Below are 18667 nucleotides of genomic sequence, written 5' to 3' on the forward strand. Positions count from 1 at the left end.
TGATTTATTTTATCAGTTCTTCAGCATCGCTTGATTGTTGCCCATTGATACAAATAACTGCAGTCTTTCTGTTTGCCTGCATTTCTTCCTGGTTTTGCCTTCCTGATTTGTTTAAAATGCTCTGCTGCAAAATGTAGTTTGTTCTGAAGACTGCAATGTTCTGCAGGAAAAGAAACAGAGAAAAAGAGACAATTTTTCTCCTGACTGTCCAGATAATGCACTAGTTACCTGAACTGAGACATGACTTTTTACGTAAAGCACATGGAATAAAGACAATGACAGTTTTCTTTTTATGTGAGTGCATTTATGACACTTGCCAAACTGGCTGATCCAAGGACCACAAGCAATCAGAAAGCAAATGTTTCCACATGAACAAGCTCTACCCTGCATGTGCCCTGATGCTGGCTGATCTCTGGGTGTGTTAAGGCAGTAGATGTCTCCATAGGTTTGTTTACAGGCTCAGGATCTCAATACTGTTGTCACTGTAGCTGCATCTAAACAGAGTAGACTTTTATACCACCTAGGTCCACCAAAATTAAAGTGTGACAAAATAAATTCACCCTGCTATGAGACCCAATGCTGGGCCATTTGGTTTAGGTGTGGTTTATTGAGCTGGTGTTGAGTGAGTGTACAGCCCTGTATCCTGTTACTAGTATCCAGAGATGTGCAGTGCCCAAGCTTAGGATGGTCCTTAGAAAATTTCTAAGACAATATGACATAAAAGGGTAAACATAAGAACAGTCATACCAGATCAGACAAAAAAATTATCCTGTTTCTTTCAATATCAATTAAAAATGCTAGAAGGAGGGTGTAGAACTAGAGAAAATGTTGAGATGGTACACAAGTGATTTGTGGCTTGGGATACGTGGTGCAATATTCAGCCTATAAAAAGGCAATATTGCAGAGAAACACAGTAAAATCTCTTCTGGAGACATTGCAGTTCGCCTTTTACTTTAAATGTCCTTCTCTGACAAAGACCAACAGCAAAGTTAACCAATGTTCTTGCCTGTATTTTCAATTATATCTTCTGTTGTTTCATTTTCTCAAATGATTCTCCTTGAAGTTAGACGTCTTATACAGGAATCTTTTCTGGCATTTTGTAATTCAACCAGTATGAAGGTTAAGTCAGCCTTCATATTACTAAGAATATTCCTTTTATATGTTGATCCTGTAGCTATTTATTTTCTTCACTCTGTCTTCTGATGGGTTTGTTCCAGTTACAAAGGAATTTGTTGCGAAAAATTGTCTGATAAGAAAAAAAACCAACACACAACCAAAGTAAAGAATATTAAAAATCAGTCAGAACTATCCACTCACTCCAATGCTGTCAGTGCAAGCAGAATAAGTTTGAAAATTTTGACTCCATTGTCATAGCCTGTTTTTGAAAACAGCTTATCCAAAATAAACCATGCAATACAGGAGATTTTGTTTGTTTTATTTTCTTTATTAGCAACCAAAGCTGATCATCCATTACAAAAGCATATATCTGACAAATATTTGACTTCTGAAAAGTGGTTGCAGAAGTATGGCTTGAAAGCTCAGAAGCTCACACTGTACGATGCACTTGCTGATTGTACTTTTCGCCATGCAGATGGGATTGTTGACATAAAAACTAAGCCAGAGGATGAATCTTCACAAACTGATGCTGTGAGTATTGTTAATTTTCCCTCATATCCTGTGAGTTGTTTGTTTTTTCTTTTAAAGCTTGAAAACTTGACTGATGAATTTACGATAAAGTGTGTGGTCCATTGTTTTGCAGTTTTTGTTAAAATCAGCTTATTAGTGGAATGGGACAAAAATGGTTATAAATAAGATTGTTTCAAAGGGCTATTTGAAAATGACTGTTTCAAGAACTCCTTCCTGGTCCACATATAATCTGCAAGGAAGAATCAGGACTGGCTTAAGCAATGCTGTGGTTTTCTATGTATTTGTGTGGGGTAGGGCAAAGATTGCTTGTCATCTTTATTTTTCCTTAGAAGAAGTGTTGGTCTTAGCTGCTCCAGTGTTTGCAGGTCCTTAAACAAATTTGGATTAATTTGTCTTCTATTTGTTTTTCTCAAGCTCTACCATTACACTGTTTGGTAAGCTTCTGTTCTTGCTAGCTACCAGAATAAGTTTCTATTGACTTTTGCTAGGAGCAAATTCTGTGACTGCCCTATCCCATGTCTATTTCTGCACCTGTTCATGTGCAACAAGCGTGGACCTTTGAAGTTTGCTTGCCAAATATTAAAGGCACTGCAAAATAATGTGTTTTGGAACATGAAACATGTTTTTCTTGGCTGTAGGAGACAAAGAGGAAGATAATTCATGCAAAATACTGTGACAAGTTTGTACATATCTTCTGGAAAGATGGATCTGTGGTTCACATATATGTTAGTACAGAGAAGTATAAGCAGTATGAAAAGAAAATGAGGATGGCTCTCAGACAAGTGGAAGGAAGGTTAGTGTTCTGTCACATAAAATCAGTTTGTATTATTTTACATTGGTGCTGAAATGTTTGACATTTACTGTCATAACAAGCTGAAGTGGTTGGTAAACTGCCAGTAGCAGTGCTAAGCCAGAAATCCATTTTAGATCAGAAACTTGTGTGGGGGATCCCTTAGTAGCCATATAAAAAAACTGATTAACAGTTTTATCTTTTGTTCTCCTTCTGGAACACAAATGTGAAAGTCAGTCTGCACATTATTGAAATACTATTGAAAGTCCCCAAAGAGCATTGTAAGATGGCAGAGAACTTCTAGAATCATCAATAAAACTTGGTAAAAATTCATCCTGTGTACCTAGGATCCCTTGTGATACCTCTGACACCAAGTATTACAGCTTGGCTTGTGCCCATGCTGATAATGGTTATGTGCCCTTTTTGCAATTTTGTGTTGAAGACAGGTTTGAGCAGTCTAGATCAGAGTCAGGGCATGAGCTGCTAAGTAATGCATATGATCAGAAGTTCAGTGCTTAAGCTAGCTCCCTAGTTTACTTTTCTGCAGCTGTATAGATACACTCTTAGATTTTGTAGGACATCTACAATAAAAATAGGCAGGGGGGCTGATTCATCTGTCCTAGAGATGCCCTAAAGTAAATTGGCTTTTATATCTACATTAGGAGAAGAAGGAAACTTTAACAAGGGATATTGTAGAACTGGGAGAAAGAATAAATGTTGCCCTCTGTTTTGTATATTAGGACAATGAGATGTCTCACTGAAAAAAAGCAGGATGTTAATCTTCATTTATTGCTGCTTTTCTTCCAAAAGTATAACAGCCTGATTACATTTAGCAAGGTCAAACAGAGTTTTGTTATTCCTTTTAGTTTATCTTCATCTTGCTGTATGTAGGATAACATTAACATAGTGTGAAAGGAAAATTTGAGGTAAAGGGTTTTGGTGAGTACGTATTTTCAAGATCCAAGCCAAGATTATGGGTTTGCTGTTTTGAATGGTCCATCTCATTGTTAAAAAGTCTTGGTAGACCTCATCAAACACTTTGGGGAAATAACTAATGGCAAAATAGCTATCAGTAGCAAATGTAATAGGAACCTTTAAGTTTCCATGATATCATTTTTTTAAACCTCTGCAGAGATGAGTAATATTTTTTCCCAGGGCCATTATATTCCACCTGTTAAATGTCTCTGTTTCAGAGTAGACAAGTAGTTTATGACCCTCAAGGAAAATCAGATTTGGACCTTCTGCAGCCATTACTGAGCAAATGTTCTTGTACACAGCAGTATGTATGAACGTATTTAACTGGCAGGCATGGTTCAATCCTGTTTAAAATGTAAAACTAAGTCTGTATTTAAGGCTCAAGGTCAGCAAAGAATTGAAGCATCGAAGCATCTGTGTTACATTAAGACTATTCAAAGTGCTCAAGTTCCTTGCAGAATAGGTTCTCAAGTGGTTTCCTGAAAAGGGAGGCATATTAGCATATGCTTAAATGATTTCCTGAGTTCAGTCTGGAGAACAGTTACAGGGGCAATAGTTATAGTTACTTCCACATGGGATTTCCCAGCTCAAACTAACTCATAATTGGCTTTATAAAGGTGCTGTTTTGCTTTGTTTTGTCTGTCTCCAGATTCCTGCTGAAATTAAAATGTAAAAGTGCCTTGTGTTGTTAGGTAGTCACAGGATTGGTTTGTGCAAGCCAATATACCACTTCTGACGGTGACCAGTAACAGGTGCTTAGGGAAAGAGGATAAGAAATACAGCAGTGATAAAAAGATCCTTCCTGCTAAATTCTGGTACTCAAACCTCCAAAGATCTTACAGACTAGGTTTTCATTTTTTTTTTTCTCCCCCAGGATTAAGTGGCTTCAACAAGGAAGCAGAGGACTCTTTGGAAATGTGTTTGAAGATGGTGTCTATATTCTTATTGATACATCCCAGTCTATGAAGGACAAGCTGCCACTGGTGAAGGAGAAAATATTTCAACTCATACAGGTATGTTAAAGTGATTATTTTGAAGTCTGAAGAACATTTTAGAGTAGGCTGGTCTTTTCTGGATGGTTGTTAATCTAGGTTTTTTTTATTTTTTTTTAAATGATTTTTTAAAAATAGTGGATTTATAAAAGTATTTTGATTTTTCTTGGTGTGCTCATTTTTCACTTAAAAATTGATATTTTTTCCTCATTTGTACAAATATTTGAAAAAAATCTGGAGAAAATGTTAAAAATTAAAAAAGCTTGAGTAGTTCTTCTTTCCATCAAGCCACCTTCCTCCTAAAAAAAAGAAAAGAAAAAAAAAAGAAAAAAACAAAGAACCTATGCAATGAAACACATTTTGGCATTTTCGTTTTTATTTTTAAGCAGTGTCATCCAATTCCACTGGCATGTTGTGATTTGTAATGTGTGTTCTAGATTCACTTTCATATTTCTGCAATAGAGGGTGTAGAACATTTTGAACTTGCTTGCATCTTACAGTGACTCAAAACTTTGCAAAGGGACTTGCAAAGTGCAGAAGTACCTCAAAAGCAGTGAGTACTGGGAGACACGTCTAAGATGGGATTTGTTTTAAAAATCTATAATGACGTCACCTAAGCTTACGTTAATATTTGAGAGAAACAGGCATTGTTAAAACACAATTGATCTTAACTTTTTTAGACCTGGGAGGAGTAACTGACAAATAAAAATTCCATCAGTCTGGCATTGATAGCAATCATTAGTAGGGCTAGAAAATGTAAAACTATAACAGAGCGTGTTTTGAGCTAAGTGCACAGGTGGTAGGACGTAGTATGATGTGGTCCTTGAGGCAGATCAGCACTAGAAAATGGTTAGATACTGTGCCAGAAGGTTTCACAGGCAGCTGCACAAAAATGGTGATGAAAGGGAGGCAAAGATTGCAGACTGAAAGTTTGTACTAGCTTGCACAAATCTTGCCCTCCTTATAACTTCTGTCCAAAAGCAACTTCGCAAATTCTTAATTCTTTCTTGCTGTCCTCGTTCCCCTTGCCAGTGCTCTACATTTGATTCTTCTTCTCCTCCTCCTCTAAATGATGACTTACTTTGTTTCTGATTTCAATTTCCTTTGGTAAGCAATCATAATCTTTTCCTTATACCACTGATCATACCCAGTTTTGTCTCTTTCTTTCTTGCCCACCTAGATATTTGCTGTTCAAGTAGTTTGAGAAATATGAGTAAATGGAGACTTACACTGGGAAGTTCAAGTAATCTTAATAATTGCAGCAATAATTGTCTCTGTATGTCTCTCTGTATACCATAACTGAATATTATCATAATTTATTGTAATCCTATAATCAACTACATGTTAATTAAAACAGCTCCTACTAGTCAGTATTTCAGGATACAAGTATTCTTTCTTTTAATACTGACTAAAATTCGGCTGCTGTCTCTTGCAGGAACAATTGAGACACAAAAAGAGATTTAACTTTGTGAAATTTAGTGCCCAAGCAGTGGCGTGGCAAGAGAAACTTGCTGAAGTTAATGAGGAAAATCTGCAAGATGCTTGGCTTTGGATAAAAGGGCTTGAGGTAACATAGCAACTAATTATCACAAAGCATGTTTGTACAAAATTGTGTGTGTGTCTTTCTGTATGGCTGGGGTATTTTTGGATTGACCAAGTATTTGACTTGAGTAAGCTGAAAATATAGATGATGTATAGACTTTAGTAGATCTGAATACAACTTGCTATCTGTCAGGTATTATAATCCTTTAACAGTGGACCTGTTTATAAGATCATATTAATTCAATTTGCAGCCTGCTATGTTTAGCAGCCACGATGCAAACATTGGCCAGTTTGATTTCTGTAGGAACCACGACAGTGCTCAGACCCTGTGTCTAAACCTGTCACTCTTGCTGCAGGGCTGCTGCATGGATGAGGGCTGCCGCTGGCAGACTCACACCTCAGAGGTGATACAGGAAACTGGTGCCAGCGAGTTGGAGGAGCACTTATAGTCCCTTTTGGTGCATAAATAGACAGCTGACTTTAGCCTTCACAGAAACATGAGAGCAACAATACTCAGACTAAACATCTATCTACCCAATATTCTTTCTCTGACAGTGGCCAAAATCTGAGGATTTTTCCCTGAAACAGGGTAGAAATGCTTGTAGTCAGCCACTAGATTGTAACTGTCAGAGTTTAAGGACCAGTTAATATGTCAAACGTGGACAGCAATGTTTGAGCACAGGACTGAAAATCAGTCATACAACAGTACAGATATATCTCATGTTATGTTTTCTAAAACAAAAAACATGTTTATATAACAAAACTCCTCAGCATTATGACAGCTCTTCCTCAGAATTAATCATGAAATTCCTGGGGATGAGGGAACTGGGGAAGCTACATAATACCTCTGAGACTACAAAGTGAGATAACTTGGTATTCTCAGAAAATGCTAACAGACAAGCACATGGAGAAAAGAAAGTATTAGTGTGGCCTCAGTGAGTAGTTGGTGAATACTTATAACTAAGGTTAGTAAACTTAATTTTACTGCCTTCCTTGAGACTTGAAAAGTTGACTCTGTTTAAGCCATATGCGTGGTTGTCCTGGTTTCAGCTGGGATAGAGTTAACTGTCTTCCTAGTAGCTGGTACAGTGCTATGTTTTGAGTTCAGTATGCAAAGAATGTTGATAACACTGATGTTTTCAGTTGTTGCTAAGTAGTTTTAGACTAAAGTCAATGGTTTTTCAGCTTCTGATCCCCAGCCAGTGAGAAAGCCGGAGGGGCACAAGAAGTTGGCACAGAACACAGCCAGGGCAGCTGACCCAAAGTGGCCAACAGGGTATTCCATACCATGTGAAGTCACATCCAGTATATAAACTGGGGGGAGTGGGGGTGGGGAATCGCCGCTCGGGGACTAGCTGGGTGTCGGTCGGCGGGTGGTGAGCAATTGCCCTGCGCATCATTTGTACATTCCAATCCTTTTATTACTACTGTTGTAATTTTATTAGTGTTATCATTATCATTATTAGTTTCTTCTTTTCTGTTCTATTAAACCGTTCTTATCTCAACCCACGAGTTTTACCTCTTTTTCCCGATTTTCTCCCCCATCCCACTGGGTGGTGGTGGGGGAGTGAGTGAGCGGCTGCGTGGTGCTTAGTTGCTGGCTGGGGCTAAACCATGGCAGCGGTACATCATCATGCAAGTTCTACAATACTTTGAACTACTATAATTTGATACCACCTTGTATATGCATGGGAATGGCCTTTTTCATCATTTTTCATGAAGTAGATCATAAATTTCCTTCTAAGTTCAGATCTAGATATCTGAAATGGTACAGGAACAGTTTACTTTTTTGGGGGGATGACATCCGCTGCTGACCTTTTAGTCTGTTTAAAGCAGTGCAGACATAAGTCTGAGATCAGAAAGCTGGCTTTACAGTGAAGCTGAAATGAACAGAAGATTGCTGTGGAATATTAATCAGAGTAGATCCTTTGATCTCATTTTATACACTTTGGTGCCAGGATGTTGCATAAGGAAGCTGAGCTATAAACAGTAACTAACTGTTCCTTAAAAATCCTTTAGAGGTGGTAACATTTATAATTTTGGGGGTGATCATGCCACTTAGTTGAAGCATGTCAACTTTGTTTAAACACTGATAAAAACAGTGTTAATTTGTAACAGTAGCAACTGAGAAATATAAAATTAACAGCTTTTACCATACGGTACAGTTATTTCCCTCACATCATCAGCATCCACAGTATGTTCCCATGATAGAGTGGAAGAAGTTGTTTTGTTTCAAATCAGACCAAAACCATGTACCTTTATTGAAAAGAGCCAGGATGACTGATTTACACATAATAATGAGTGATGTGTTCCTAAAACTTTATAATGCTTCCTAAAACATTAGGAATATTAGATATATTTAACACAAAGAAAAGGGCTCAGGCTAGTTATTTCTTATGAGTGGGGTACTGGTAAGGATTGTTTGTGAATTAGAAGATAGGATTGTAAAGTATCTGAGCTATCTTGTTGCCTGACCCATATACTCTTAGGTAGCTATACAGAGTCACTCTCAGTATGTACTTCCTATTCCATCTCACCTGATTTACTTACTTTGCCCTTTCTAATAGAACTGTTTGCTGGAGGGGAGGACCAGAAGAAATTTTAACACAAATAACAGGATTGAAGAAATAATGCTATCTCTTAACATATTTTTGCCTGTATGGGTCAATGTTAGTGATTTATATTTATCTTCTGTAATACATTCTATATCTGGATCCTGAGTCCCTTCTCACTTACACCTCTACAATCCTCACTGTCCTCCAGAGTGGTAACTCAGGTGTTATACTGGTATAAAACAGACTCATATCTTTTCAGGGATTTTGCTTTGGCCCCAGGAAAAGTGCTAGTATTACTCAAATATGAAATTTTAAGGGGCACAGGATTACTTTACAGTGTATATTTTGTTATAGCTAAGTTTTTTGCTAAAAATTCAATGATGTTTACATTGATGTGTCTAAGGGGTAGATGGGAGATAGTCTGGAAAAAGCATTGTTCGGAAAACCTGGAAGTCCTTTACCCATTTTTGAGAAATAAACTTGTGCAACTCTTGTCCAGAGAAGTTGTGGATGCCCCATCCCTGGAAGTGTTCAAAGCCAATTGGATAGGGCTTTGAGCAACCTGGTCTGGTGGAAGGTGTCCCTGCCCATGGCAGGAGGGTTGGAACTAGATGATCTTTAAGGTCCCTTCCAACCCAAATCATTCTGTGGTTCCGAATTATTCTTTTGTGGAGCTTTTGAATTATTTGGTTAAGTAAAATATGTATTTCAAGAGAGTGTGATGAGCTGGCAATCAGGATTCAGTGGGAGAATATAATAGAATGTATGTTTTATCTTACATTTTCCTATCTGTTTATAGTCTTTCAGTGATTGCTTTTGCTTCTACAGCTCATACTTTTTTTGGCAGCATTTTGCTTATGTGTGTTTGCGTAAGCACTGAATACCAATTTGGGATCAAATTATGCTACTTTGACACTTGCTTTCATTTTTCTAGCTAATTGACATAAATATTTTCACCATTTTATTACTCATTTCAGTTCTGTAATATCCCCTGAATCAGTAAATTGTCATTATGAATTTAAGAACAGAGGCAAAGAACTGTTGGTACTTATAGCTGTTTGTCTTTTTCTTTTTGATTTCTTAGGTTGGAAGTTCCACAAATACACTCAAAGCTCTCCAGATTGCTCTTGCTGATACTGACACCCAGGCTATTTATCTCTTGACTGATGGCAGACCTGACCAGGTAATTCTGAAATGAGAAAACAGAAAATGCAGTGGAGTGGTCTCAGAAAGCTGAAGTATGAGATGAATATCATACCTGCAGAGCTGAGTCTCTTGGATGTTGTCATAATATTGAAAAATTTTGTCTGAGAAAAGTGCTGTTTGTGAAGGGGTTTTAATTATAGCTTTCCACTCACAGTCCAGTCTTTGATGCATGATAACTCATGGCATTTCTCATGAGTTGTTTTAAGGATCTGGTAATAGATTAAATATTATAGCTGTATCAAGGTTAGGATTTGTGATAAATACAATGTCTCCCTAACACAGTACAAATATCTCATGAATTAAAAATCAAAAAATAATGATGGTCCCATGATATGGTTGGATTTAAATATTAAAACCCTGCAATCTTGTGTGATGGCTTGAAAAACTAAAAAGAAAATGATTGACAGCAAAATAAAAAAAAACCCAAGTTTGTGTTCAACATTTTTCCCCAAAGAACACGTCAAATATATAAGTAGGTACCTTCTTACGTTCTGTTGTAGAACTTACACAAAGGCTATGCCATGTCTGAGGAGTAAGAGCCTAATTATTAATTTACATTATATTTTTATATAAAAATGTTACCATTAATATTGTTCCATTAGGTCCCTGTATAATTCCATATTTATCCTAATGAGTCAAATTTGATCTCATGTAGGTGCAATTCTGTAGTAGCATCAGTCTGGAGTTGCTTTAAGTCTAGTTTTAAGTGGATAACAAAATCAAAAGTATACTTTTATTTTTGAATGTGTTGTTACTGTGGCTTGAAATGATGCTATTTCATGTTATAAAACATTATAGAACACCAAATAAAAACTGGAAAAAACCCCACTTTCAAGCTGTAATGTGTGGTGAAAACTAGCCTGTATGCTGAGAATGGCATTTTAAAAATACTTTATTTGCCATTGAAAATTTAGCTTGGTTGTAATGGCAGATATGCAGCAAAATCCTGACTTACGTAAATAGTTGGGCTGAAGTTCACATAAAATTAATTACTGAACCATATTCAATAAATCTAGGATTCAGAAAGCTTCATAAACTGACAGAAATAATTTCTTTATACCTTGGTAAGGAAGAAAAATGCTAAAGGCCCACTTTTGGTTTTGTTCTGGTTTTCTTGATAAAAGGAAAGTCCCCCACAAGGAAGGGTGGATTTAAATGCTTCAAAATGATTTGAATATCAAAATGTAAACCTGATTTTAAATTAGCACATGAGAAACTTCAACTCACATCTTTTAATGTTGTTTTCAAGTTTAGTTTTAATCTTTGGTATTTTCTAAAGACAAGTTGATTGTTACTGGCTATGACTCACCAAAACTTAATTTACAACTGATTAAAATATTTACGTTGTTTCACACTTTTTCTAGCTAGGACCATATATTAATATTTTATTAAAGAATAATTTGGCTTAACGTACACTTATTCAGATTCTTCATTTTAATATTTTTATTAAGTTAGAAATTAATGAACACTTCATTTCTTTTTACCTAATTAATAATGACTTTTATGATTATATTATATATTATACTTTTTTAGATGAAAAAGGGGAAATGAGCAAGATGATTGCTTTTAACTATTAAAGTGCAACAAACAATTATATTGTGAATATTGCTAAATTTATCAAGATTTATGATAGTATTCTGAACAACTGGAGTGTTATAAGAAGTTAGAGAACTGAGTCAATAATTTCTTTCTACCAGATCCTTTAACATTTTTAGACATGGTAGATCTTTTACTTTCTTGCCTAATTTTTATTTTTTTTATTGGAGGAGGAACACTAGCTTTCCTATTTTCTCAGCCTCTATTTTGTTTCTTGGTATTGAATCAACTTTTCATTGAACTAATTTAGCTTAATAAAAATACTAACATTTATATATGTCCAAAAATATTGTTACATACATCCAGTGCTACCAAACACCAATGTAGCAGTTTAATTTCCTGTACTTTAGTAATTTCCTTTAAGACTTCAGAAACAAAGAGCACTGATTATTTTATAATTTACATTTTATTTTAATGTTCTATGCCTTAAGGCATTATCAGTTTTTCAAATCCAGTTTTAAATTAGCTCATTTTATATAATTATGAAATAGCAATCCATATAAAATGTATGCTTTTAATTGATCCATATCTGTTTCTAAACAACAGTATGACTGATCAAATTCTTACCAATTCTCCATGGTTTGATAAATACATTTCTAGATGCCTCGTTCAATATACTTTTATTGATTTTCAGCCCCCCCGAACAATTTTGGCTCAAGTCCAGCTTCATTGTAAAATTCCCATCCATACTGTATCCTTCAACTGTGATGATATGGAAGCTAATAAATTTTTGTATGAACTATCTACTGAAACAGAGGGACGATTTCATTATTACAACATTTATTTGACTGATCCTGATGCTGCAGAGTTTATCGTTGTGAGTATCTGAAAATAAATATGTTTGTTTCTTCATGCTGTTGGAGGAACCACATGACTTATATTGTGATTTCATATTACAATAGATTATTAAAAAAAGAGGATTAATCCTAGTCAGATTTGAAGTGATGTGAAAGCAATGAGTGTGACATTTTTTGCTTATGAAATTTTATTAGACCACAACAAAAAAAGCCCAAATGTCACGCAAAGTGCATTTCTAGTGCTACTGTTGCAAAAAAACCAACAACTCCAAAACAAACACCCCCCCCCCAAACCAACCCGAAAACCAAAAACAAAAAATCATATAAGCCAAATACAGCTCTGGAAGAAACAGATGTGATCTCTGCGGTCTCAGAAATAAGTTGCTGTTTAAAATGAAACATGGTTTGTATCTTGTTAATAAATAAGAGAATGCAGAGCTGAATTTGAATGATGATGAATGAATGATTCTATGAATTTTGCTAAAAGTTCGCTCTACAATAGCCACTGGGGAGAGATCTATAATGAGTAAAATGACTACATTAGCAGTGATCTGTCAAGTGTGACTAAGCAGCTCTATCTAACAATCCCCAATAGGAAATTCCTCGATGGACTAACAAAAACACCCATTTAAAGCATATTCTTGTTTTTAATTAAAGTTAACACTCAGTTAATTAGTTCCACAAATTTTAGAAATGGTGGTAGTGGAACAATGAGAACAACCAGGAACAAGACAGTAGCAGGAAAGTTAGAACTTTGCATACACTGATTAGGAGGAAGATGTGAAAATACTCCAACTCTTGAAAGATATCAGAGAGTGTACTGGGCATTTTTGGTGATTCCGCTGATGTGGACTGTGTGACACTACGCATGTTGGAAAGATGTCGATTAGACTGTGTTGTCCATTTCCAGACTTCTGGCCCAGTGGGAGTTGTAAAGGGATCATCGTTGGAATTTCCTTCCTGTTTCCTCCTGTAGTCCAAATGGTTCCCAGTCAGTTCCAATGTTTACTTGAAGAGTATGGCTTTTTCTTCCCATTTATCAGGGACATTATGTGATACAGCTGTGATCTGTAGAATGACAGGACAACAGTTGTAATATACATATGTTGTATTTTATTTATTTACTTGCTTGCTTAGAATAAGGGGAGCTACTGACCTCATTGCATTATTCAGAAATATGGCTGTTCATATCTCAAGGGGTAACTGGCTTATTAGGGAATGCTTGTCCTTTTTCTAAAAAGGAAGAATAATTTGAAATGCTCTATTGCCAACCACAAGAGACTACCTGAAAAAGTATACAAAATTTTGCAGCTGTCCTTACTGAGTCATTATTCAAAATTATTATCAGAGCTTGCATAGTTTCAGTTCAGAAATAAAACATGTTTAGGAGTAATTGTAATAAAACATTTGGTTTTCTTTGTGTTAGAATGAAGACATACGTCTTTTGAAAAAAGAGATTGAACAAGGAGAAAGAGACCTGGAGAAAATGAAGACCTTTCATGCTGAGTGTCTCATGATTGATTGTTATAATGGAGAAAATGATCCAGAGAATAAGTATGATGTCCTCATATAGCTATTATGTTAATAAGGGATAGGAGCTATATGTTACATTTCTCCTTTTTCATTGTCTTGCATTTTTAATCTCTGACATTCTCCTCTTTTTAAAAGAAAGGTGGTTGTTTGGTTGTTTTTTTAAACAGTTACAGTAATGGAAAAGAAAAATCTGGAAAAATACACTAAAGTTGTGATACCTGAAATAAAGTCATCTCAAATATCTCAATAGTCTCAAATTATTAGGAATAATTAAAGCATAGAGATGGAAATATTTTTCTGTCTCCGGCGCATGGTAGAGTTGCTCCCTCTGACCTAGAGAATTCATGGAAATTATTGTCCTATAGGTAGAGCTGGCTTGGTACTTCATGACTAAATTGCCACTCATTTGGATACGCTGATTGAAACATAAATTACATACAAATGTATTTTTTTAAAAGATGGCAAACATCATGAATGAAATTTAGCTTACTTCTTTTCACATTTTTTGATTTTACAATGTGTGGTTGCATATTCATGCCCTATTTATCCTTGTTTTTTATCAAAAAGTAAGTAATCTCTTAATTAAATATAGTTTCATGTTCAGCATCAGTTGAAAAACATGTTGAAAATCTCACAGTGCCAAGAATGACTGTTCAAAAAGAGGTCCTTCCACAGCATACTGAAGGCAGACTCCTGAGCCACTGTGGAAAAGTTCTCTGCATGTCTGATTGTACTGAGTTTCTGTTTGGGGAACAAACACAGACCTAGCTTCAAACATCAAGTTACCTGTAATCTCTGCAGGAGCACAGCCTTAATTAAAAAATAGCTTACCCAGTGCCTTACTTATCTGTGCAGTAATAGTACATAAGGAAAAAAGTACATTAAAAAAAATCAGATTTTTAAGACAGAAATCTATTAAAACCAGTAAGTTAAAATAAAGGTATTACAGATAAAGTGCAATAAAAGTGGAGAGTGCTGTGGAATGATTTCATATGTGTAGAAGGGCAGGTAGGATGTCCAGTATAAAAATGTATATAAGTGTTTATTTCAGAATTTTCATATTTTGTTTTTTATTAATGCTGGGACATAGGTATATATATATATATATATGTGCATATATATATATGTGTGTGTGTGTCAGTTATTTTCATTGCTGATGGTAGGTTTACTCTTTCTCCCAGGATTCAAAGTGGCTATTACAGAACATTCTGACCTCATTAAAAATATACAAGGGCGTTGCCTTAAAAGTAATGAATATCTTTTAAACAGACTAAGAAACAACTTCAAAACAGTTTAAAAAACTAAGAATATTTTAACCTCCTTTGAACTCCCCTTTGAAATGCAGACTAGGATAATAGAAAAAATATTTTGCACTGTTAGAAGCACATGAAATGAGTATTTAAATTACCACAAAACTTCAGCTTAGTGTTTTTCAAACCAGTGTTATAGGTTTGAAGTAATTTCTTGCTTGTTTCTTCTTTTTGTCACTTACAAGCAGGAATGACAAGCGTACACACAGTGTGTCTTCTGTAACCAAACACGTTGAAGAGCTGAGTACTACTCTTATCAGTAGGCCACACTGTGCTTCAGAACAGCCAGCACTGACACCACATCAGCAAATCTGGCAAACCACGGCTGACAGTCCAGCCCGAAGGAAGAAAGCATTATATGCAGGTAAGACTGAAATGAACTGTCATTGTTAGCAGAATTTATTCACTAACTTGAAAAGATTCTGTTAAAAACAGCAAAAAGCACCCCTCATCGTAGGAACAAATGAAGCTTTTGATGATTTAAATAATTATCTTTCTGAAATTCTAACTTCTCTTCATTTTTAATTTTCAGCTTTCTTGATCACTTGACCCAAACAGACAAACTATTGTCTGCTCATTTAAACTTCATCACAGGCCCCACAATGACGAATTAAACATTTTGATGGAATGTTTTGAAAGCTCTGTAAACAGTTGTCCTGGTTTCAGCTGGGATAGAGTTAACTGTCTTCCTAGTAGCTGGTACAGGGCTATGTTTTGAGTTCAGTATGTGAAGAATGTTGGTAACACTGATGTTTTCAGTTGTTGCTCAGTAGTGTTTAGACTAAAGTCAAGGATTTTTCAGCTTCTCATGCCCAGCCAGGGCACCTGACCCAAACTGGCCAACGGTGTATTCCATACCATGTGACGTCCCATCTAGTTTAGGAACTGGGAAGGGGGGGCAGGGAATCGCCGCTCGGGGACTGGCTGGGTGTTGGTCGGTGGGTGGTGAGCAATTGCCCTGCGCATCATTTGTACATTCCAATCCTTTTATTACTACTGTTGTAATTTTATTAGTGTTATCATTATCATTATTAGTTTCTTCTTTTCTGTTCTATTAAACCGTTCTTATCTCAACCCAGGAGTTTTACTTCTTTTCCTGATTTTCTCCCCCATCCCACTGGATGGGGGGGGAGTGAGTGAGCGGCTGCGTGGTGTTTAGTTGCTGGCTGGGGTTAAACCATGACAACAGTTTTTTAACAGTAGATATTAAATCCTTATCTCTTTTTATTCTAAATAAGTATATCATTGGCAAGAAAGAAGAGTTGATCTATGTTTCACTACTTACAGCATTACTTACACTAATATTTCTCCTTACTACACCTGTAACACTCTTTCTCTATGAAGTATCCTTTTTATGCAGTCTGAAACCAAGTTTACCCAGCTGATGTGAAAGAAAGCTTCATCCTTGGGAAAGTACAAAGTACAAATTAGTGCTGAAGTAATTCTGTCTTTGAGGTCTTGTGTAGGCAGTCCCTTAAAAATTGGGACTGGATACCAAAGAGGAACTCAAAAATCCCAGGCATGTATTTGAGCAGTAAGTTAGCTCTTCATTTCTTCCCCTTCTAACACCTACAGAGCAAAGAAAGACGAGTCTGCTGCGAATCCTGAGCCATAGTGTGAAATCTAGGGAAGAAAGCCCAGAGGAAGGAACATCTCTTGAAAAAAAGAGTTTTTCTGTCAAAAAGAGCGTGAAATGTACAACCATTTTCAAAGGCAAGTTGACAGAACAGGAAGATGTGGGTGGGGAAGATGATAACTTTTCTCCTGCTGTATTTGTAACCAACAGCGCCTTGTTTGAGGCAAAACTGTGCAGACCTGCAGCACAAAGGACTGGAACGCAGGAGAGATGCAGAGAGCTGGACACACAGGAGCGTATTGTAACAAGGGCCTTACAGCTGCAGCCAGACTCCTGCCAATGCCCAAACTATTAGGTTTACAACAGCTTAGTTATGCCCACAGTATGCAACAGCTGTGATACAGCTATGCCTTAGACTGCTGAAGGAGTATCACCATTGCTTCTTATCAACAGAATTAATAGATCTTGTTATACAGTAATAGATTGTTTTTGTGATACAGTAATTTGTAGTTATGTTCAATGTTGAGGTTAAAGCTGAGAGTGGTGGTTCTAATTCTGTGGTACCAATGTACAAGGAGGTTGCATTTTATTTATATGCTTAGACCTGCAAAAAGCATGCTCTCTGGGACAGACACCTATGTAGAGACAAAAGTATTTTCAATACTTGGATATGCATCCAGATGATTTTCATTTCTCTCAGTAATTCATGCAACTCTGAACTTAATGATAGGTCCTCTAAGATGTTCTAAAACCTCACATATGATACTTAAAGATGTTTGACTTTTACATTTCAGCATCTTATTTTTAGTTCTTTATATACTTTTTATACAGATTTTCATAGTGTTATACCTTAAATTGGCCACTCCTGACCATCTCATTAGCGACACTACTTGGTATTACATCTTGAACTGGGGAATAAACTGGTTAATCTTTCATTTTGGGTTATAAGAAATAAAAACATACAAGGTTGTTTTTTTTTTTTAATTAAATTATTCCCCACCTGTTTTATAAATTTCTTCATTGATTAATTAGGGCTCATGAGGCACTGTTGCTATTGATCAAGCACCAAGAAACATAGGAAACATAATTCTCATTGATTAATTTAGCAACTGAAACAGACATTATTGTGTAGTCTTTGTGACACTGCTAGTAGGCTCAAATAAAAAAATGATTCTATTCCATGTCAGCTTATTTATGTATACTTCTGTTTGCACAAAAACTGAGAGATAATGAAATGCAAATGTTTTATCTTAGATCTGAAAATGCAGAAAGCTGTGAAAAGGACATCTAAAAGGTATGTGTGTGCATATATAGATAGATCACAAAACCCATATTTTGTATTTTTCTTCAGTCATTTCAAACTTCTCAAATGTATTTCTACCTTGTGCTCCATCTTATAGTCTCTTTTTTCTAGTTCTCTAGATATGTCTTCAGCTCTTTGGTTAAAGACCCATGGCTTGGTTGCCAGGCGACTCACCATCATGGATGCCTTAGCTCCTACAACTGTCCCTCATGGTATCAAATACATCCCGGTTCTGGACAAGCATGTAGTTTCTAAAGCATTTGATGAGGTAAAACACTTACGCTGTTTCAAAGGAAACATAAAAACATGGTACTGTTTTCAAAAGGATTTTTTAATTCATTTCCATAAATGTCATAATTACATTCTCTAGTATTCATTGTAGATGGTTGATGTGCACTAAATGTATAATGCATATCTGAATGTTCATTCATGAATCAATAAGAAGATAAAACTGATAGTTAATAGTATTTCTTGCAGACTTGACCCTTAAGTTTTAGAGCTATGTATTTTTCTTTCACAGTTACCAGTTGATGGCAGTGTGCAGCCATTGGGTGTTCAGCAATTTCTTGAGCACCCCAGTCTCTGCTGATACATATTAATTCACTGGAGTATGTATTTTAGGTCCATAAAGTCATTTGGAAAACTGCGCATGTGCACAGTTTGTGGATTTCTGCATTCTCAAGGTTTACATTTGTTGGCTAAGACCTTTTGAAGGTATTGGAATTCAGGAATTAAAATTTAATTCTGATAGGTGTAGATAATTGTTAGATTGTGCAAAGATCACAATGAATTGTGTACCATGAAGCTCTAATTGCCATTCCACTTAAAGGAAATCCATTTTGTGG

The 18667-nt window shown here is 36.0% G+C and overlaps 1 protein-coding gene across 1 annotated transcript in view; it reads left to right on the plus strand.

Moving 5' to 3' along the window:
• Nucleotides 1–18667, plus strand: part of VWA3B (von Willebrand factor A domain containing 3B) — a 70662-nt gene that overhangs the window by 23390 nt on the left and 28605 nt on the right. The window contains exons 9-19 of the mRNA XM_075057242.1: nucleotides 1451–1647; nucleotides 2286–2440; nucleotides 4287–4425; nucleotides 5840–5971; nucleotides 9586–9684; nucleotides 11938–12120; nucleotides 13527–13654; nucleotides 15132–15307; nucleotides 16519–16683; nucleotides 17774–17813; nucleotides 17934–18090. Of these exons, the coding sequence (XP_074913343.1) occupies nucleotides 1451–1647; nucleotides 2286–2440; nucleotides 4287–4425; nucleotides 5840–5971; nucleotides 9586–9684; nucleotides 11938–12120; nucleotides 13527–13654; nucleotides 15132–15307; nucleotides 16519–16683; nucleotides 17774–17813; nucleotides 17934–18090 (1571 nt within the window). The remainder of the gene's footprint in view (nucleotides 1–1450; nucleotides 1648–2285; nucleotides 2441–4286; nucleotides 4426–5839; nucleotides 5972–9585; nucleotides 9685–11937; nucleotides 12121–13526; nucleotides 13655–15131; nucleotides 15308–16518; nucleotides 16684–17773; nucleotides 17814–17933; nucleotides 18091–18667) is intronic.

The sequence above is a fragment of the Buteo buteo genome, chromosome 25, assembly GCF_964188355.1.
Source record: "Buteo buteo chromosome 25, bButBut1.hap1.1, whole genome shotgun sequence".
In the NCBI taxonomy this organism is placed as follows: Eukaryota; Metazoa; Chordata; class Aves; order Accipitriformes; family Accipitridae; genus Buteo; species Buteo buteo.